The 22,173-nt window shown below is 45.2% G+C and overlaps 1 protein-coding gene across 2 annotated transcripts in view; it reads left to right on the top strand.

Annotated features, from left to right (window-relative positions):
• MOV10L1 (Mov10 like RNA helicase 1) overlaps positions 1–22,173 on the top strand; it is a 69,819-nt gene that overhangs the window by 27,304 nt on the left and 20,342 nt on the right. For both annotated transcript variants that reach the window (XM_007976168.3, XM_073006579.1), the window contains 5 exons: positions 3,197–3,374; positions 4,317–4,387; positions 6,536–6,627; positions 14,640–14,698; positions 15,166–15,266. In XM_007976168.3, the coding sequence (XP_007974359.1) occupies positions 3,197–3,374; positions 4,317–4,387; positions 6,536–6,627; positions 14,640–14,698; positions 15,166–15,266 (501 nt within the window). The remainder of the gene's footprint in view (positions 1–3,196; positions 3,375–4,316; positions 4,388–6,535; positions 6,628–14,639; positions 14,699–15,165; positions 15,267–22,173) is intronic.

Raw genomic sequence — 22,173 nt, 5'->3', positions numbered from 1 at the left:
AGTTCCTAATCTTATGGGAAAAGCTTTCAATCTTTCACCATTGAGTATGATGTTAACAGTGGGTTTTTCATATATAACTTTTATCATTTTGAGGTGGTGGTTTTCTTTCTTTCTTTTCTTTTCTTTTTTTTTTCTTTTCCTTTTTCTCTCTCTCTCTCTCTCTTTTTTTTTTTTTTTTTTTGAGCCAGGCTCTCCTGTGGCCCAGGCTGGAGTGCAGTGGTGTAATCACAGCTCACAGCTGTGACTACAGGGGCACACCGCCATGCCTGGCTAACTTTCATATATCATAGAGATGGGGTCTCACAATCCTCCCGCCTTGGCCTCCCAAAGTGTTGGAATTACAGGCAAGTACAGGCATGAGCCACCGCACCCAGCCTGGTTTTCTTCTCTTCCTGGTTTGTTAAATGTTATCATGAAAGGGTGTTAAATTTTGTCAGATGCTAGCCAGGCGTGGTGGCATGCACCTGTAATCCCAGCTACCTGGGAGGCACTTGAGCCCAGGAGGCAGAGGTTGCAGTGAGCTGAGATCGGATCGCACCATTGCACTCCAGCCTTGGTGACAGAGGGAAACACTGTCTCAAAAAAAAGAAAAGAAAAAGAAAATTCAGTTGCTTTTTCTGTATTGAGATGATCATGTGATTTTTCTTTCCGTCTGTTAATGTGTGTTGCTGCAGTAATTGATTTTCAGATATTGAACTATCCTTACATTCCAGGAATAAATTCCACTTGATTGAAGGGTGTAATCCTTTTATGTATGTATTTTTGAGACAGGGTCTCGCTGTGTTGCCCAGGCTGGAGTGCAATGGCTCAGTCACTGCTCACTGCAGCCTCAAGCTCCTGGGCTCAAGCAGTCCTCCAACCTCAGTCTCCCAAGTAACTGGGACTACAGGAATGAGCCACCACACCCAGCTAATCCTTTTCATATGCTCCTGAATTTTGTGTGCTGGTATCATGTTGAGGATTTTTACATCAGTGTTCATATTGGTCTGTAGTTTTCTTTTCGTGAAGTGTCTCTGTCTGGCTTTGGGATCAGGGTAATGCTGGCCTTATAAGAGTAAGTCAGAGTGTTCCCTCCTCTTGAATCTTTTTGGAAAAGTTCGAGAAGGTTTGGTATTAGTTATTCTTCAAATGTTTGGTAGAATTTAGCTTTGGAACCATCGGGTCCTGGGGTTTTCGTTTTCAGAATATTGATTACCACTTTAACCTCCTTAGTAATCAGTCTATTCCGATTTTCTGTTTCTTCATGGTTTAGTCTTAGTAGGTTTTGTGTTTCTAGGAATTCGTCCATTTCATCTGGGTATTGGTGTACAATTGCTTTACTCTCTTATAATCCTTTTTATTTCTGTAGAATCTGTAGTAATGTTCCCACTTTCCTATCTTATTTTAGTAATTTATGTCTTTCTCTTTTTTTCTAGTTAATCTACTAAAAGTCTGTCAATTTTGTTGATCTTTTTAGAGAACCAACTTGTTGTTTTCCTGGTTTTCTATATTGTTTTTCCATTCTCTCTTTTGTTCATCTCTCCTCTAATCTTTATTTCCTTCTATCTTTGGGTTTAGTTTGTTCTCCTTTGTCTGATTCCTTGCGGTGCTCATGGGAATCAGCACTCATCGTCACAAATTCCCTTAGCACTGCTTATGCTTTTCCCATAAGTCTTCCTATGTTGTGTTTTTGTTTTCATTCATCTCCTAAGTATTTTTTTAGTTTTTCTTATGGGGTTCTTTTGCTTTAATTCTTATCTTTGCTCTTTTGCACATAACGTTGTTTCTTCTTAGCTGCTTTTAAGATTCTCTCTTTTGGCCGGGCGCGGTGGCTCAAGCCTGTAATCCCAGCACTTTGGGAGGCCGAGATGGGCGGATCACAAGGTCAGGAGATCGAGACCATCCTGGCTAACACGGTGAAACCCCGTCTCTACTAAAAATACAAAAAATTAGCTGGGCGAGGTGGCGGGCGCCTGTAGTCCCAGCTACTCGGGAGGCTGAGGCAAGAGAATGGCGTAAACCCGGGAGGCGGAGCTTGCAGTGAGCTGACATTCGGCCACTGCACTCCAGCCCGGGTGACAGAGCAAGACTCCGTCTCAAAAAAAAAAAAAAAAAGATTCTCTCTTTTATCATTGATATTAATAGATTTGGTTTACGATGTGTGGTGGTAGAGATTCTTTTCTTCCTGTTCTTGTGCTCAGGGTTCATTGGGATTCTTGAATATGTGGCCTTGAGTTTTCTTCACATTTGGAAATTTTCAGCCACCATGTGTTCAGACGCACTTTCTGCCCTCCCACTTTCTGATTCCGGGCAGGCTGCTGTGAGTTTTCCCCCACCTCATGCTGAGGCCCTGGTCTGGCCCCACAATGGGTCTTGCAGGGTGGTGTCTCGTGCATTCCTCAGTGCTGAACTGATGGTCCCGAGTGGGTCCCCCGACCCCTCCAGACCACTCTGTGCTGCTTGCTCTTCCCAGCACCCAGCCCCATAGACCAGAGCTCCTCTCTTCAGAGACCATGCGGCTCCCCGAGTCCTCTGTGCTGGGGCCTAGGAGCTCTGTTCAGGTGCAGGTGGGTCAGTCATGGGGCCTCCATGGATTGTTTCCCCAGTCTTGGGATCACAGTCCTGTGCTGCGTAATGTTCATTGTTTAAACACCATCATTTCCTATTTCTATGTCTCTAAGTTTTTTTCAGGTACAAGGGTAAATCTGGTCCTTGTTAGTCCACCTTGGCCAGATCTAGAAGTTTGTCCTTTTTTCACAGACGTCTGTGGAAGCCAAATTCTACCTTTCCAGAATTAACTTGGACAACCTGAAAAAGAGCAGGGAGGGTGGACAGTGCTGGGCAGTGCAGGGAGGGACACCACCAGCTGGAGCCCCACAGCCTCGTGCCAAAGGCCAGGGAGTGTGCTGGAGCCTCATGGCCCTCGTGCTGAAGGCTGGGAAACGTACTGAGGCATTAGCAGACTCTGGCGAGAATTGCCCTACCTGGGGAGCCATGTGCTGAACTGGAGCTGTTGGGACTTCCCCGCTACAGAGCTGCTGCTTTCCAGTGTGCCGCTGCGCTGTCGCTGACTTTATAGCTTTCCAGCGTGCAGCTGCGCTGTCGCTGACTTTATAGCTTTCCAGCGTGCCGCTGCGCTGTCGCTGACTTTATAGCTTTCCAGCGTGCCGCTGCGCTGTCGCTGACTTTGTATTCTATACGTTTATGTGTTTTCCAGCTTCTGAACATGTCAAATTACAAGGAGAAGTTTTCGACTTTGCTGTGGCTTGAGGAGATTTATGCAGAAATGGAACTGAAAGAGTATAACATGAGCGGGATCGTCTTGAGAAGGAATGGGGATCTGCTGGTTCTGGAGGTCCCAGGGTTGGCCGAAGGGAGACCTTCTCTATACCCAGGTGTGTTTGTTACTTGCATACTTCCCTAGGTAGACTAGCAGAGAAACCACCCTTAAGAGAGAAAAGATACTCTTTAACTGGCAATATGACAGTCACATTATCACATTTTCTTTCTTTTGGGTTAGAATTTCACTAAAAATCAGCAACCTATGTACATCAAGCATGTTTCTTTGTTGTATTTCTTTTTTTTTTTTTTTTGAGACAGAGTCTCGCTCTATCGCCCAGGCTGGAGTGCAGTGGCGCAATCTCAGCTCACTGCAAGCTCCGCCTCCTGGGTTCATGCCGTTCTGCCGCCTCAGCCTCCCAAGCAGTTAGGATTACAGGCGCCCACCACACGCCTGAGTAATGTTTTGTATTTTTAGTAGAGACGGGGTTTCACTGTGTTAGCCAGGATGGTCTCAATCTCCTGACCTCATGATCCGCCCACCTCGGCCTCCCAAAGTGCTGGAATTACAGGCGTGAGCCACCGCGCCAGGCCTCTTTGTTGTATTTCATTATTTGTAAGCAGTTGACCCCAGTAATTTTTGTTTGTTTGTTTGTTTGTTTTTTGAGACAGAGTCTCGCTCTGTTGCCCAGGCTGGAGTGCAGTGGCACGATCTCGGCTCATTGCAACTTCCACCTCCCAGGTTCATGCCATTCTCCTGTCTCGGCCTCCCTAGTAGCTGGGACTACAGGTGTCCGCCACCATGCCCGCCTAATTTTTTTTGTATTTTTAGTAGAGACAGGGTTTTGCTGTGTTAGCCAGGATGGTCTCAATCTCCTGACCTCGTGATCTACCTGCCTCAGTCTCCCAAAGTGCTAGGATTACAGGTGTGAGCCACCGTGCCTGACCTGACCCCAGTAATGTTTTATTGAACTTCCTCGTGTTGAATTTTATAGGACAGCACAGAAATTTGTGATTTTGTATTAGCTTTAAACGTGGTAATATATTTTTTTAACTAGGTGATAAACTGATTTTAAAAACTCAAGAGTACAATGGACATGCCATCGAATACATCAGCTATGTGACTGAGGTGAGAGCACACTCTCTTAATGAGTTCATGTTGGACGCACTCTTCTGACTGGTTGGAAAGGTAACGTTCTCCCCACGGCTCTTGGGGAGGTGCTCCCATATGCATTGGCTATTTTGGAAAATGTGAAGATACAGTGAATCTTTAAATAATTTTTGATGCATAAAGGAAACTTAATTCTGTAATTTTCAACCACATAAAACATTTATCTTTTAGGTTATATGTAAGTCATGTTGTTTGCTTTGAGTTATATTCGGGCATTCTGAATGTATTCCGGAAGAGCTCGCAGAGTGGAAACCTTGAAAGGAAAAATACACCTACAAGTTTGCAGCTCTGATGTTTGTGTGAAGGTGGTTTTTTTGGCTTTGAGTAGCTCCTGGTGCTCCAGATCGTTCTGCATGGGATGGTCTGTGACTCTTGGGCTGGATTTTACTGGTCATGTACTGAACATAGCACTGGGAGCGATACTGGGATCTGCATAAGAGTGGAGGTGCTTTATCTGTGCATCAGAGAAGATGAAGCGACACATTACTTAATGTAGAAAACTTGAATGGAGAATGCCAGAGCCTTTACTGTCAGAGGGAAGAAGGACCGAGAGAGCTAGAAGAGCCTGGTAAGGATCTGGAGAAGAGGCAGCCTCCGACCTTTGCTGCCACAGTCACTCTGGGCTACACCTTCATGCAGGGTCCATGCTGTGGCTGATTTCATAGAATGGGATATTTCCCAGAAGACAAAATCTTGGCAGGATTTCAGAGATCTTGTAATGACTTAGGCCATGGCCTGTGTACTGAGATGTGAGACACGGGTGACATGACCTCGCCAGCTCTCCATTACCCACTTTTGTTGTTGATCAAGTTGACATGAGGAGCCCAAGATGGCCGAGTGACCATCTTAGCCTCCAAGTAGTAGACCAGCTGTTCCAAGAAAGGAAACCTCGCATACCGAAACCCCCAAAGAAGCAGAGCCAGAGATCTCAGGAGGAAGGTACCTGCCTCCGCCCCTGGTTCCTGAGCCGTATGGCTGGGCCTCCATGCCATTGATCAAACCCTGGCGTCTGAAATGACCTTCCATATCCTTTTGAGCTCCAAAAATTATTTTCGTCTTTTCAGGCTCTCTTGGATGCCACCTCCTCCTCTTCTCAAGTAGATTAACGTGTGTCTCCTGTGTACAGTGAGGACTTGGTCTGTCTTCCTCATCCTCAGCGGAAACGATCCCACAGCCCTGTACCACTGTTGCTTCCCTTCTTCCCGGAGCTGGAAGCCAGCCCAGGGCGTAGCTTCCCGACCCTCTGCTGGTGTCAGCCCTGACCCTCAGGAAACTCACCCTGTTGCCTGAGCTACCTGGAGAAGAGCTTGAGCTCCTTTCGGATCAGGGCTTTCCTTCTTATTTTTCTACCCACACTATCTAGGAAAGAATATGCAGAACTGATCATGCAGGATCTTGCTTTAGCTGGAGGGCTTTTCTACTAAAAGGAGAAGTCTTGTAATGGCTGTTTTTTGTTTTTTGTTGTTTTTTTTTTTTTTTGAGATGGAGTCTCACTCTTGTCACCCAGCCTGGAGTGCAGTGGTACGATCTTGGCTCACTGTAACTTCCACCTCCCAGGTTCAAGAGATTCTTCTGCCTCAGCCTCCCAAGTAGCTGAGATTACAGGTGCCCACCATCACACCCGGCTCCTTTTTCTATTTTTAGTAGAGACAGGGTTTCGCCCTGTTGGCCAGGCTGGTCTCAAACTCCTGACCTCAAGGTGATCTGCCCACCTTGGCCTTCCAAAGTGCTAGGATTACAGGTGTGAGCCACTGCACCTGGCAGACCTTATCGAGGCTTCCTTACAGTAGGTAACACTTGGCTACACTTGTGGTTGTTTTGTTTGTGTCCTATGGAGTCAGTGACCTCCCATGCATTCTCTATTCTCAGAGCCTTAAGAGAGGCTACAGCCCAGCAAATAGAAGTTCAATAAGTTTGAGTGTAGTGATCCATTTCCTCTTGTTTGTATAATTGAATGGCATAGTGATTTAATCCTTTTCAACTAATTTTGCAGATAGGTATCAAATTTTAGCTCAAAGCTGTAGAATGCATTTCTGATGATGTGTTGCTGGATATAGATATCACATTATTCCAAGAAATCAGGTATATTGTTTGTTTCTTTTTTAGATTCATGAAGAAGATGTAACTCTTAAAATTAATCCAGAATTTGAACAAGCCTATAACTTTGAACCTATGGATGTGGAATTCACATATAATAGGTAATGCTTTTAGTGAGTCTTCTTTTTTTTTTTTTTTTTTTTTTTTTGAGACGGCGTCTTGCTGTGTGCCCCAGGCTGGAGTGCAGTGGCGCGATCTCGGCTCACTGCAAGCTCCGCCTCCCGGGTTTACGCCATTCTCCTGCCTCAGCCTCCCGAGTAGCTGGGACTACAGGCGCCTGCCACCACGCCCGGCTAATTTTCTTGTATTTTTAGTAGAGACGGGGTTTCACTGTGTTAGCCAGGATGGTCTCGATCTCCTGACCTCGTGATCCGCCCGTCTCGGCCTCCCAAAGTGCTGGGATTACAGGCTTGAGCCACCGCGCCCGGCCCTAGTGAGTCTTCTTTCAAATGTCTTTTTTTTTTTTTTTGAGACAGGATCTCGCTCTGTCACCCAGACTGGATTGCAGTGGCGCGATCTTGGCTCACTGCAACCTCTGCCTCCCAGGTTCAAGTGATTCTCCTGCCTCAGCCTCCCGAGTAGCTGGGACTACAGGTGCCTGTCACCACACCCAGCTAATTTTTGTATTTTTAGTAGAGATGGTGTTTCACCATATTGGCCAGACTGGTGTCGAACTCCTGACCTTGTGATCTGCCTGCCTTGGCCTCCCAAAGTGCTGGGATTACAGGCGTGAGCCACCGTGCCCAGCCGTCTTTTTTTGTTTGTTTGTTTAATAGAGATGGGATCCCAGGCTGGTCATAAACTCCTAGGCTCAAGTGATCCTCCTGCCTCAGCCTCCCAAAGTTTTGGGAGTATAGGTGTGAGGCACCATGCCCAGTTAATAATTTATCTCTTTATCTTTGATTGGACAGTCTTCTCTTGAGTATGGCCGTTGACATCTAAGTAGTGACGTAGGAGCCCCCACCACGCCTGTGGTTGACGTGTAGAGGCCTCGTGGATGAAGTGGGCTCCTACAGCATTTTTGCATGCCCCGTGTTTCTAGCTTTATTATCAACTATTTTTTGAGATACAAAGGTGCATACATTTGCATGTTCATTCTTTCCCAGACCTCACGTGCACTGGATCTTTGGTTCATGCCTCACTGTCACTGTCAGCTACCAGCTCCTTACTTTTATTTGTTTTCTAGTCAGATGAGGGGTGCTGTGACCTGGCACCCAGCTGACTTTTTCTTCCTCCACAAAACCACTAACTAGTAATGCACAAAAAGTGTATTCTTCAGTTTTAATTCTTTTGAACTTTAGAAAAGGAGTAACTTGCTGTGTTTGGTTCCTAGGAGCTGCAGATTTTCACTAAACATTGTGTTCCTGAGATGTCTTCGTGTTGTTGCCTGTAACTACTGTTCATTAGTTGGCGGTTGTGTGAATACCCTGTTTTTCTGTTGATGGACATCTTCATTGTTTCCTATTACTATTGTTTGCTGCTTTTCCTAGAGCCGCTGTGTATGTGGGGGTGGGATTGCTGGGTTTGGGGTATATTCCTGTTTCCAGCTTTACAAGTGGTTGCATCAGTGACTTCCAGTATCCAGGTATATAACAGCCTGTTGGGCCGGGCGCAGTGGCTCAAGCCTGTAATCCCAGCACTTTGAGAGGCCGAGACGGGCGGATCACGAGGTCAGGAGATCGAGACCATCCTGGCTAACGCGGTGAAACCCTGTCTCTACTAAAAAATACAAAAAACTAGCCGGGCGAGGTGGCGGGCGCCTGTAGTCCCAGCTACTCGGGAGGCTGAGGCAGGAGAATGGCGTAAACCCGGGAGGCGGAGCTTGCAGTGAGCTGAGATCCGGCCACTGCACTCCAGCCCGGGCGACAGAGCAAGACTCTGTCTCAAAAAAAAAAAAAACAAAAAAACAGCCTGTTGATCAGTGCCCTCCCTGCAGTCTGATTTTGTTCGATTTCCTAACTGGTGCCACTCTGGTAGGTGTGTAATGTATCTCATGATGGTCTTGATTTACTTTTCTCTGGCTTACTTACAAGGCTGAGAATCTTCTTGTTTGTGGACTGTAAAATGTTCATCTTCCGTGAAATGCTTGCTTGCATCTTTTGCCCTCTTTTTTATTGAGTACTTTATCTGATTTTCATTGTTGTAGGAGTCCTTTCTGTATTCCTTATGATAAACTATTCTTCGGTACGTATCTTCTCCAGATTTGTTCCTTGTCTTTTAGCTTTTTAAAAAGTGTCTTTTGAGACTGGGTGCGGTGGCTCACACCTGTAATCTCAACACTTTGGGAGGCCAAGGCAGGCGGATCTCTTGAGGTCAGGAGTTTGAGACCAGCCTGGCCAACATGGGGAAACCCCATCTCTACTAAAAATACAAAACTTAGCTGGGCATGATGGCACATGCCTGTAGTCCCAGCTACTTGAGAGGCTGAGGCAGGAGAATTGCTTGAATCCAGGAGGTGGAGGTTGCAGTGAGCTGAGATCACACCACTGCACTCCAGCCTGAGACAGAGTGAGACTCTGTCTCAAAAAACTATGTATATATTTTTTAATATATATAAATATATGTGTCTTTTTATTAACAGAAGGTGCTAGTTTTAATATAGTCAAATTTATCAATTTTTTTTTAATATTAGTGCTTTTTATGTCTGAGAAATCGGCAGTATTTGGGCTACAGCCAGATTGGAATGTGTTGAGAATGAATGAATGGACTACGGGGAAATGGAGAAATGTCGTTGATTCCTAAGTAAGGCATTTGCCCATGAAAGGGAGGGTAGGATGGAGAGAGAGCGAGAGAAATTGGTGACCAAAGAGATACAGGAGGCCCAGGAGGGAGTGCTTTTTGTTTGCTGTACAAGATGAGAGACCCCAGCATGTGAGTGCCATGAGAAGGCCCAGGAATGGGAAGGGAGGGGCAGCTGTGTTGGATGACGCATGAGGGTTGGCTGGGGCCACAGGGAGCAGCAGTGCTGGTAGAAGGCACACAGCCCCCATCATGGCAGCCAGAGAGACTATAGCCCACGTCTAGGCCTGGACTCCTTGACCTGCTTTGACTTTAGAACAGAGCTGATTCTCATAGTGTGAAGGGGTATCTCGTGGATTTAATTTGTATTTTTCTAATAACTAGTGATGCTGAACCTTTTTTTTTTTTTTTTTTTTTTTTTATTTGAGACGGAGTCTCACTCTGTCCCCCAGGCTGGAGTGCAGTGGTAGGGTCTCGGCTCACTGCAAGCTCCGCCTCCCAGGTTCAAGCCTTTCTCCTGCCTCAGCCTCTCCCGAGTAGCTGGGACTACAGGCACCCACCACCACACCTGGCTAATTTTTGGGGGGTTTTTTTGTGTTTTTTTTTTTTTTGAGACGGAGTCTCGCTCTGTCGCCCGGGCTGGAGTGCAGTGGCACCATCTCGGCTCACTGCAAGCTCTGCCTCCCGGGTTCACGCCATTCTCCTGCCTCAGCCTCCCCAGTAGCTGGGACTACAGGCACTCGCCGCCACCTCGCCCGGCTAGTTTTTTGTATTTTTAGTAGAGACGGGGTTTCACTGTGTTAGCCAGGATGGTCTTGATCTCCTGACCTCATGATCCGCCCGTCTCGGCCTCCCAAAGTGCTGGGATTACAGGCTTGAGCCACCGCGCCCGGCAATTTTTTTGTATTTTTAGTAGAGATGGGGTTTCCCCGTGTTAGCCAGGATGGTCTCAATCTCCTGACCTCTTGATCCACCTGCCTCGGCCCCCCAAAGTGCTGGGATTACAGGCGTGAGCCACTGTGCCCGGCCCCGTTTTTTGTTTTTTTTGAGACAGAATCTTGCTGTGTCCCCCAGGCTGGAGTGCAGTGGCATGATCTCGGCTCACTGCAAGCTCCATCTCCCAGGTTCACACCATTCTCCTGCCTCAGCCTCCAGAGTAGCTGGGACTACAAGCGCCCGCCACCACGTCTGGCTAATTTTTTTGTATTTTTAATAGAGACGGGGTTTCACCGTGTTAGCCAGGATGGTCTTGATCTTCTGACCTCGTGATCTGCCCACCTTGGCCTCCCAGATTGCTGGGATTACAGGTGTGAGCCACTGCGCCCGGCCGCTGAACATCTTTTTATGTGCTTTTTTGCCATTTGTACAAAATCTTTGTTGAAGTCTTTCCTCAAGTCTTTGGGCCCATTTTAAAAAATTGTTTTCTCATGATTGAGTTTGCAGAGATGTTTGTATAGTTTCAGTACAATGCTTTATCAGATATGTGTCTGTGCAAATATTTCCTCAGACTACAGCTTGTATTTTCATTGTTTTTATAGTGCCTTTTGAAAAACAGAATTTATTAATTTTGGTGAAGTCCAGTTTATGAATGTTTTCTTTCACAGATCTTTTAGTGATGCATCTCAGAAATCTTTTTTTTTTTTTTTTTTTTTGAGACGGAGTCTAGCTCTGTCGCCCAGGCTGGAGTGCAGTGGCGCAATCTCGGCTCACTGCAAGCTCCGCCTCCCGGGTTCACGCCATTCTCCTGCCTCAGCCTCCCAAGTAGCTGGGACTACAGGCGCCTGCCACCGCGCCCGGCTAATTTTTTTTCTATTTTTTGTAGAGACGGGGTTTCACCATGGTCTCGATCTCCTGACCTTGTGATCCGCCCGCCTCGGCCTCCCAAAGTGCTGGGATTACAGGCGTGAGCCACCGCGCCCGGCCTCATCTCAGAAATCTTTAATTTGGATCTCAACGATTTTATCCTGCTTTATTTTAGAGACTTGGCAGCTTTAACCTGCACATTTAGGTTCGTGATCTGTCTCATTGAGCTTCGCAAATTACTTGTGGGGAATGAATGGAAATTGGAGGGTGGAATAAACATCCAGTTGTCCCAGCATTATTTGATGAAAAAACTGTCCTTTCTCCAATGAATTACTATTGTACCTTTGTTTAAAAAAAAAAAAAAAAATTCAGTTGACCAAATTTTTTTTTTTTTTGAGACGGAGTCTCGCTCTGTCGCCCAGGCTGGAGTGCAGTGGCCGGATCTCAGCTCACTGCAAGCTCCGCCTCCCGGGTTTTACGCCATTCTCCTGCCTCAGCCTCCCGAGTAGCTGGGACTACAGGCGCCCGCCACCTCGCCCAGCTAGTTTTTTGTATTTTTTTAGTAGAGACGGGGTTTCACCGGGTTAGCCAGGATGGTCTCGATCTCCTGACCTTGTGATCCGCCCGTCTCGGCCTCCCAAAGTGCTGGGATTACAGGCTTGAGCCACCGCGCCCGGCCTTTTTTTTTTTTTTTGAGACAAAGTCTCGCTCTGTTGCCCAGGCTGGAGTGCAGTGACGTGATCTCGGCTCACTGCAAGCTCTGCCTCCTGGGTTCACGCCATTCTCTTACCTCAGTCTCCTGACTAGCTTGGACTACAGGCACCTGCCACCACACCCAGCTAAGTTTGTTATGTGTTTTTAGTAGAGACGGGGTTTCACTGTGTTAGCCGGGATGGTCTTGATCTCCTGACCTCGTGATCCGCCCGCCTCAGCCTCCCAAAGTGCTGGGATTATAGGCGTGGCCACCACACCCGGCCAACCAAATATTTGTTGATCTGTTTCTGCAGACTGTCTGTTCTGTTCCATACGGTACACTTGTCTGTCTTGACACCAACATTACAGGGTCTTATTGTCTGTCTTAGTCCACTCAGGCTGCATTAGCATAGCACCATAGATGGAGTGGCTTATAAACAACAGAAATGTATTACTCATGCTCTGGAGGTCGGGAAGCCCAAGGTCAAGGCACCAGCAGGTTCAGTGTCCTAGTGGGACTGCTTCCTGGTTCATAGGCGGCTGTCTGTTCCCTGTGTCCTCACGCAGCAGAAGGGATGAGAGAGAGCTCTCTGTGCTCTGTTGTGTAAGGGCACTAACTCCATTCTTGAGGCCCCACCCTCATGACCTAATCACTCGCCAAAGGCCTCAACTCCTCATACCCAATAACATCATACTGGGGATGAAGTTTCACTGCATGAAGCTGAGGGGAACAAAAACATAGTATATGATATGTGCCTTTATGATAAGTCTCAAAATCAGGTAGTATCGAGCCTTCAACTTTGTTCCTTTTCAGAGTTGGCTGGCTATTCTAGGTCTTCTTTATTCTTCCATGGATTTTAGGTCATATCAGTTTCTACAGAAAGCATGTTGGGATTTTGATTGGGATTACATTGAATCTATAGGTCGGTTTAAGGGAGAATTGAAATCTTAATAATAATGAGTCCTCCAGTCCTGGAAAATGGTATGTCTCTCTATTTATTTGCGTCTTTTTTCATTTCTTTTAGCAAGATTTTATACTTTTCAGTGTATAGGTCTTACGTATCTTTTGTCAGATTTATACCTATTTAAAGTTTTTAAATGGCTATTATAAACAGTAATTTTAACTTAAGTTTCTAATTGCTTGTTTCTAGTATTTATAAAAAGCAGTTGATTTTTGTCTGTTTACCTTGTATCCTGCAGGTCTCCTAAACTCAATAGCTACAGTAGCTTTTCATAGAGTCTGTAGGATTTTCTGCATATACAGTCGTACATCAAAGAATGACAGTTTCAAGTCGGGTGCAGTGGTTCACGCCTGTAATCCCAGCACTGTGGGAGGCCAAGGCAGGCGGATCACCTGAGATCAGGAGTTTGAGACCAGTCTGGCCCACATGGGGAAACCCCGTCTCTACTAAAAATACAAAACATCAGCCAGGCGTGGTGGCGGGCGCCTGTAATCCCAGCTACTCAGGAGGCTGAGGCAGGAGAATCACTTGAACCCAGGAAGCGGAGGTTGCAGTGAGCTGAGATTACCCTACTGCATTCCAGCCTGGGTGACAGAGCGAGGCTGTGTCTGAAAACAAAACAAAACAAAACAAAGACAGTTTTACTTCTTCCTTTCTTATGTGGATGCTCTGTATTTGTTTCCCCTTGCCTTCCTGCACTGGTTGGAACTTCTGTGCCGGTGTGGAATAGAAGTGGTGAGAAGTGATGCACTGGCTTCGTCCCTGGTCTTAGGGGCAGGGCTGTCAGTCCTGAATGACTTAGTACACTGTGGTTGTAGGTTCCATAGTGGTCCTCTATCAGGTTGAGGAGATAGATTCTTATTTTAGTGAGTTTTTTTTTTTTTTTTTTTTTTTTTTTTTTGAGACGGAGTCTCGCTCTGTCGCCCAGGCTGGAGTGCAGTGGCCGGATCTCAGCTCACTGCAAGCTCCGCCTCCCGGGTTTACGCCATTCTCCTGCCTCAGCCTCCCGAGTAGCTGGGACCACAGGCGCCCGCCACCTCGCCCGGCTAGTTTTTTGTATTTTTTTTAGTAGAGACGGGGTTTCACCATGTTAGCCAGGATGGTCTCGATCTCCTGACCTCGTGATCCGCCCGTCTCGGCCTCCGAAAGTGCTGGGATTACAGGCTTGAGCCACCGCGCCCGGCCTAGTGAGTTTTTAATCAAGAATGGATATGGGGCCAGGTGTGGTGGCTCACACCTGTAATCCCAGCACTTTGAGAAGCTGAGGTGGGAGGATCAGGTGGGCCCAGGAATTTGAGGCTTCAATGAGCTGTGAATGTGCCACTGCACTCCAGCCTAGGCAACACAGCAAGACCTTGTCTCTTTAAGAAAAAAAAAAAAAAAGAATGGTGTGGGATTTTGTCCCATGCCTTTTTTTTTTTTTTGGCTTCGTTGGTATTCTCTAGTGGTTTTTACAAAAAAATTTTTTAGACAGAGTCTCACTCTGTCACCCGGGCTGGAGCACAGTGGTGCCATCTCAGCTCACTGCAACCTCTGCCTGCCAGATTCCAGTGATTCTCATGCCTCAGCCTCCCGAGTAGCTAGGACTACAGGTGTGCACCACCACCACACCTGGCTAATTTTTGTATTTATAGTAGAGGCAGGGTTTCACCATGTTGGCCAGGCTGGTCTCGAACTCCTGATCTCAGGTGATCTGCCCACCTCGGCCTCCCAAAGTGCTAGGATTGCACGTGTAAACTGCTGCACCCATCCTTTCTAGTGTTTTTCTGTTCTCTATTTCATTGGTTGTTGGATTGTTGCTGTGATTTTTTTTATATTGACTTAAAGGTTGTATAATCAAATTTGCATTACTGTATGCCAGCCTTAATAGTTCTGAATGCAAAGTTAGTTATTTTATGTGGTTTTCTTCCCGGCAGGACTACAAGCAGACGGTGTCACTTTGCACTTGAACAAGTCATCCACTTAGGTGTAAAAGGTATTATTTTTATAGAATGATAGTGTTACATCTTCACAGAGTATTTTTATAGGCTTCATGTAAAATTTTGTGTAAAATAGTCTCTTCAGTCATAACATTAGAAGTAAAACTTTGTTATATTCATGTTTTTAATTTTCTATCAAGTTTTAGTATTTTCTTACTATTTCAGCTTAGTGAATAACTAATAATAACTTGCTCAAATAACTGAAAATAAATTCATCTTGCTCGCTTTTCCCCTCATAAATGTAATTCATTTTTGTTTTTGCAGATGAGCGAGTAAATGGCTTTGTTGTGAAGAATATGCAGTACTAATAATGCTCTGATTTAGAAACAGTGTAACAGGCAGGTTAAGAAAGGAAGGGAATAGAATATTAATTACTTTAGGGTCAGCCATAAACAACCTCTAATAATTTTTTTTTTTAGCTTTTTAGTTATACCTATGCTCTTACCTTTTTTTGTTTTAAAAGTGTTGTTTCCAGAAGAAATTATTTTACAGTCTCCCCAAGTGACAGGAAATTGGAACCATGAACAAGACATCAAAAGCAATGGACAGTCTACTAGCAAAAAGGTAGTGCTCAGCGACGTAACTGTCTCTACACAGGGGATGGGAATTTCCTTCTTGGCGTATTAGCGCTCAGTTGACTGGAGTATTCGAGCAGTGTGGTTCACAAATAACGCAAAATTGCAGTTAAAATCAAGTGAACTAAAATATTCACAAAATAGATTTAGTGTAAAGTTTATGTGCAAGGGCTAAGATGGCTACAATATATTAAATAGGGAAAGCAAAGTATGGATGTTTATATGACCTTAGAGTTGGGTTTTTTTCTTTTTCTTTTTTTTTTTTTTTTTTGAGACAGAGTCTCGCTGTGTCACCCAGGCTGGAGTGCGCTGGTATAATCTTGGCTCACTGCAACGTCTGCCTCCCAGATTTAAGCGATTCTCCTGCCTCAGTCTCCAGAGTAGCTGGGACTACAGGCATGTGCCACTACACCCGGCTAATTTTTGTATTTTTAGTAGAGACAGGGTTTCACCATATTGGTCAGGCTGGTCTTGAACTCCTAACCTTATGATCCACCCTCCTCGGCCCCCAAAGTGCCGGGATTATAGGCGTGAGCCACCACGCCTGGCTTTAGAGTTTTATTTTTAAATTATATGGTTTTTGTGTACACTTAGGTACATTTATGTGATTGTGTATGCATGGAAAATATCTGGAAGGATACACACCCCGCAAACTGTTAACATTTCCAAACTTCATGAATGTTGCAAAGATATTTTATAAAAACTTCTAGGCCAGGCGCAGTGGCTCACTCCTCTAATCCCAGCACTTTGGGAGGCCGAGGCAGGCGGATCATGAGGTCAGGAGTTCAAGACCAGCCTGGCCAAGATGGTGAAACCCCATCTCTACTAAAAATCCAAAAAATTAGCCGGGCGTGCTGGTGTACACCTATAATCCCAGCTACTTGGGAGGCTGAGGCAGGAGAATCACTTGAACCCAGGAGGCAGAGGTTGTAGTGAGCCAAGATTGAGCCACTACACTCCAGCCTGGGCAACAAGAGCGAAACTCCATCTCAAAAAGAAAAAAAAGCTTTCATAGTCCAGTCACTCCATAATTAGTAATATAGTGCCTGTTTTTGTGAATACAATAGAAGTGGTTTTCTTTATCTTTGTGTTTCTAATAACAAGAAAGTCATCCATGCCATGGTGGAGCTTACAGCTTACTCTGTGCTATTCAAATTTGGTTTTATGAGCATGTTTTCAATGTATAACATGAATTTTTAAATTATATCTAATACTCAAAAATGCTTACCATTTTATAGTTCCTCCCCCAAAATGCAAAAATGATAGGTTTAGAATGCCTACACAATCATGGAAAATACGACAAATGAAGCAGCAAGAGGTTATCCTTGAAAGTTATTTGTGGTGTATTTTATAGTTGATCTCTTTTTTGTTCTGCAAATAGAAAGGAGTCTTCCTTGGACAGTGCTTTTCTTCTCCGTCATCACCTCATTACTAGTTCATTATACTGCCTGATTCTCAGGGACAGTCTGTGATGCGGATGGCCTGTGAGGTCGGGGAGGTGTTACTATTTAGGTGGGCACATTCCTAATTGACTGTGGATTTTAAAATGCAAAACATTATCTTCTTATGGATTAACTAGATTGAAAATAAACTCAAGAATTTTTTTTTTTTTTTTTCTTTTTTGAGACGGAGTCTTGCTCTGTCGCCCAGGCTGGAGTGCAGTCAGGATGGTCTTGATCTCCTGACCTCGTGATCCGCTCGTCTCGGCCTCCCAAAGTGCTGGGATTACAGCCTTGAGCCACCGCGCCCGGCCTCAAGAATATTTCATATGTCAACCAAGATAGAATTTCAGGGACCAGATTTATCTTTCTTCCTGAAACAATAAAAAAATCAGACAAACCATATGGAACAACAATTTCAGACATTAACATCAGCTGTCATAGGATAGGGATTCCTGAGAGAGGAAACAAATGAGGTGACCCCATGGTTTTCCCAACTCACAGCCTTCCGAGAGTGTCTTGGCCAGAGAGTACCAAGAGGGAGCCCAGGTGGAGCCTGGTGACCTATCTGAGTGCAGAGACAGCATTTGGAAGGGTGGGGAGGGCAAGCGGGATCAGGCTGACAGAGTAGAGTGCTGGGGAGAGGGCAGGGCACAGAGAGCATCTGGGGACCTACAGAGGTTCCTCCTTGAGTTTCCAGCTGAGCATTGATGAATGCATGATGTGAGTAAAATACCCAGGCCTGGAAAAGAACCAGCTGGAAAGAACAGCAAGAAAAATCCTTAAAGTTGTCACAGTGCCAAAAATAGCTGTGCCCACAGCCAGAGAAGAAAAACCTCATAATTCACATGTAGAGTCCTTGTCTCAGGAGTGTAGAAAGTCCAGCCCTTGACTGAAGGCTGCTCCGGCCCAGACTGACAAAGTATGATGGCCTCAAAGGGAGCAAGCTGTTCCCAAATAATTGGATTGCATCCCAGAACAAAGTTTAAGAATATTTATAGGAATATAAAATTATCCAGCACCCAACAAGGTATAAAATGAACACTGTCTGACATCTGATTAAAAAATGAAAAAGTGAAAAACATAACCCAAAAGGAGGAAATTTAGTCAGTTGGAACCAACCCCCCAAAATAACATGGTAGAATCAGCAGACAAGGACATTAAAACAGTTATAAATAAGTTCCATGTGTTCCAGAAAGTAGAAGACATAAGCATGTTAATTGGAGACGTGAAAGATATGTAAAAGACAATTTTATCTTCTAGGAATGAAAACTTCAGTGCCTAAAATGAAAAATATATTGGACAGAATTATCAGCAGACTAGACAATGCAGAAGGAAAAAAGTGAACTTAAAGACGGAGCAGTAGAAACTATCTAAAATGGAACAGAGGTGGAGGCTGCAGTGAGCTGAAATCGTGCCACTGCACTCCATTGTGGGCAATAGAATACAGCAAGACTCCATCCCAGAAAAAAATTAGCTGAGTGCGGTGGCATGCACCTGTAGACTCAGGAGGCTGAGGCAGGAGAATCGCTTGAACCCAGGAGGTGGAGATTGCAGTGAGCCGAGATCATGCCACTGCACTCCAGCCTGGGTGACAGAGCGAGACTCTGTCTCAAAAATTATATATATATATACACACACACACACACACGCACACATATATTCAGATATATATTTATATGACACGTATATGAGACCAAGAGGGTTCATCCCAGGAATGGCTTAACATTCCAGAAATCAATGTGTAATATACCATATTAACAAGCTGAAAAGGAAAAACCATCTGACAAAATCCAGCATCCATTCCTGATCAAAATTCAGCAAACTAGAAATAAAAAGGAAATTTCCGTTACCTACAAAAACCTACTTAGTGATAACTAAATGCTCTTTGCTTGTAAGATCAGGATCAGAGCATGTTTACTCAGCATTTCTGCCCAGCATTGTGCAATGAAGCAGAAAGAAAAGGCATCCACATCCTGTAGAAAGTCTGATGGAGGCTGGGTATAGTGACTCATGCTGGTAATCCCAGCACTTTGGGAGGCTGAGATGGGAAAATCACTGAGAACAGCCTGGGCAACATGCAAGACCCTGTCTCTGTTTTTAAAAAGTTTAAAAATTAGCTGGGCATGGTGGCACACACCTATAGTCCCAGCTACTCAGGAGGCTGAGGCAGGAGGATCCCTTGAGCCTGGGAGGTCGAGGCTGCAGTGAGCTGTGATTGTACCTCTACACTGCAGCCCTGATACAGTGAAACCCTGTCTCAAAAAAAAAGAAAAAACCTGATGGGATCTAAAATGAAGCTGTTAGAACTAATAAGTGATTTTGCAATATACAAGATCAGTGTAGAAAAATAAGTTGTATATATATTTCCAGTAAACACTCAGAAATTGTTTTTTGGTTTTTTGTTTGTTTGTTTTGAGACAGAGTCTCGCTCTGTTGCCCAGACTGGAGTGCAGTGGCAGATCTCGGCTCACTGCAGCCTCCACCTCCCAGATTCAAGCAGTTCTCCTGCCTTGGCCTCCTGAGTAGCTGGGATTATAGGTGCATGCCACCGCACCCTGCTAATTTTTGTATTTTTAGTAGAGACGAGGTTTCACCATGTTGGCCAGGCTGGTCTCGAACCCCTGACCTCATGATCCGCCCGCCTCAGCCTCCCAAAGTGCTGGGATTACAGGCCTGAGCCACCGTACCCGGCCTGAATTTTTTTTTTTTTAAGTAGCACCTAAATGTTTTAAACATTAGGGATACATCTGACAAAAGGTGGGCAACAAAATATGTAAATAAATGGAGAGAGATACTATTTGTATCTCTGGGGTCCGAAGACTCCATATTATCAAGTTGCCTGTTTTACCTAAAATGATCTGTAAATGCAGGACACATGCAAAAACATGAACCTGCATCCGTACCTCACAGCATAAACAAAAACTAACTTACTCTGTGGTTCGTAGCCGTAAATGTAAAGCCTAAAACTATACATCTAGAAAACAGCGTAGAAGAACATCTGCACATCCTTTGGGCAAGGATTTTTTTTATGTGACACTAAAAGCATGACTTATAAAGAAATTGATATATTGGACTTCAATGAAATTAAGTATTTTGCTGTTGAAAAGACACTGTTAGACAGGCACAATGGCATACGCTTTTAGTCCCAGTGACCCAGGAGACTGAGGCTGGAGGATCTCTTGAGCCCAGGAGTTCAAGGCTAGCCTGGGCAACATAGAAAAACGCTGTCTCAAAAAAAAAAGAAAAGAAAAGACAAGACACTGGTAAAACAACGGAAAGTGACAGACTAGAGAAAATAATTTGCAAATCACATCTGATCAAGAACTTGTATTTGGCAAACACAGTACTCTACAAACTGCCTAGGAACTCAGTTTTCAAAAATGGATCAAACACTTGAACACTTTACCAAAGAATACATACAGATGGTAATAAACACATGAAAGATGTTCAACATCATTAGTTGTTAGGGAAACACAAATTAAACCACAACGAGGTACCACTGAACACCTACTAGAATGGCCAGAAATTGAGTTGGACCATCTGTGCACTGGTGAGCATGTGGGGTCGCTGGCACGTACGTACCCTGCTATGGGAAGGGGGTGTGGCACACCACTGTGCAAAAGGTGTTCTTAAGAAGCTGGATGCACACCTGCCATACTACCCAGTCATTTATCTCTAGGCATGTGCCCCAGAGAGATGAAGACCTACGGCCACGCCAGGACCCATACACAAAGTTCACAGCAGCTGGATTTTTAATCACCAAAAACCCAGTGTCCATGAGCAGGTGAATGGATAAGCAAGTCGCATTGCGTTCGTACAGTGGAACATGACTCAGCAATACAGGGAGCAAGCTGTTGACATGCAACAGCACAGATGTCTCTCCAGTGAGTCACACTGTGTGCATTCATGTGAAGTATGAAGTTCCAGAGCACGTGAGCAGCCAATGTGACTGGAGGGGCTGCGGCACACGGCGGCTCTGGGGACTGACGGGTCTGTTTGTCGTCTCGATTGTGCTGATGGTTTTATGAGTATGTGCACATGTCAGACTTGTCAAGTCACATACTTCAAATATGTGCACCTTATTGTATGTCAGTCACACTCTGCAAAACACAATAGTTGTGGAAGGAGAATATTGGCATAAACTTCTAAACCATGGATGTCCAATCTGTTGGCTTCCCTGGGCCACACTGGAAGATTTGTCTTGGGCCACACATAAAATTCACTAACACTAATGATAGCTGATGAGCTGAAAATAAAAATCACAAAAACACTCATAATGTTTTAAAAAGTTTACGAATATGTGTTGGGCTGCATTCAGAGCTGTCCTGGGCCTCATGCAGTCCATGGGTTGCTGGTCGGACAAGCCTGTTTTAGACTAAAACTTAGTAACGTGTGTGTAAATTTTTTAATGTGAGACCTTTTTTTTTTTTTTTTGAGACAGAGTCTTCCTCTGTCCTCCTAACTGCAGTGTAGTGTCACAGTCATGGCTCACTGCAACCTTGACCTCCTGGACTCAAGCAGTGCTTCCACCTGAGCCTCCTGAAGTGCTCAGATTATAGGTGTGGGCCACTACTGCTGACCCCAGAACTTTCGATTTTACAGATTCCAGAATCTGTCATATGAAAGTAATGAAATTATTTAACAAAGATAAATGTGCAAAGCTGTGAATTACAGATTGTAATGAAAAAAATGGAAAATCCCACTGGTTTAGGACAAATGCCGTTTACGTTGGAACGTACAACCAATTCTTGTGGGCGCAATCTCGGCTCACTGCAACCTCCACCTCCCGGGTTCAAGCGACTCTCCTGCCTCAGCCTCCCGAGTAGCTGGTGACACCACGGCCAGCTAATTTTTGTATTTTTAGTAGAGACAGTGTTTCACCATGTTGGCCAGGATGATCTCGATCTCTTGACCTCATGATCTGCCCGCCTCAGGCTCCCAAAGTGCTGGGATTACAGGCGTGAGCCACTGCACCCAGCCTTCTTTTTTTTTTTTTTTTTTTTGAGTTGGGGGGTCTCCGTCACCCAGGCTGGAGTTGGTCGTGCAATCTCCACTCACTGCAGCCCCGCCTCCTGGGCTCAAGTGATCCTCCCACCTCAGCCTGCCAAGTAGCTGGGACCACAAGTGAGCACTACCATGCCTTCCTAATTTTTTTTTTTTTTTGTATTTTTGCTAGAAACAGAGTTTTGCCATGTTGCCCAGGCTAGTCTTGAACTCCTGGGCTCAAGTGACCCACCTGCCTTGGCTTCCCACAGTGGTGGGATGACAGGCGTGAGCCCGGCGCCCGGCCTGGTGCAGGACCTTGCCTGACGTCAACAGGCAGCACTGGCACTTTGCACACTGTGCAGGCCCGTGAGACCCAGAGCCCTAGGCTGTACCCTTGACCGTCCCCTGCAGGTTCCCCCGCTGTCCAGCCTGGAAAGCAGGTAGGATGTACCAAGGGAAGACAATAAA

Source organism: Chlorocebus sabaeus, chromosome 19 (genome assembly GCF_047675955.1).
Source record: "Chlorocebus sabaeus isolate Y175 chromosome 19, mChlSab1.0.hap1, whole genome shotgun sequence".
Taxonomy (NCBI): Eukaryota; Metazoa; Chordata; class Mammalia; order Primates; family Cercopithecidae; genus Chlorocebus; species Chlorocebus sabaeus.
This window is presented reverse-complemented; position numbering and strand designations above follow the sequence as displayed.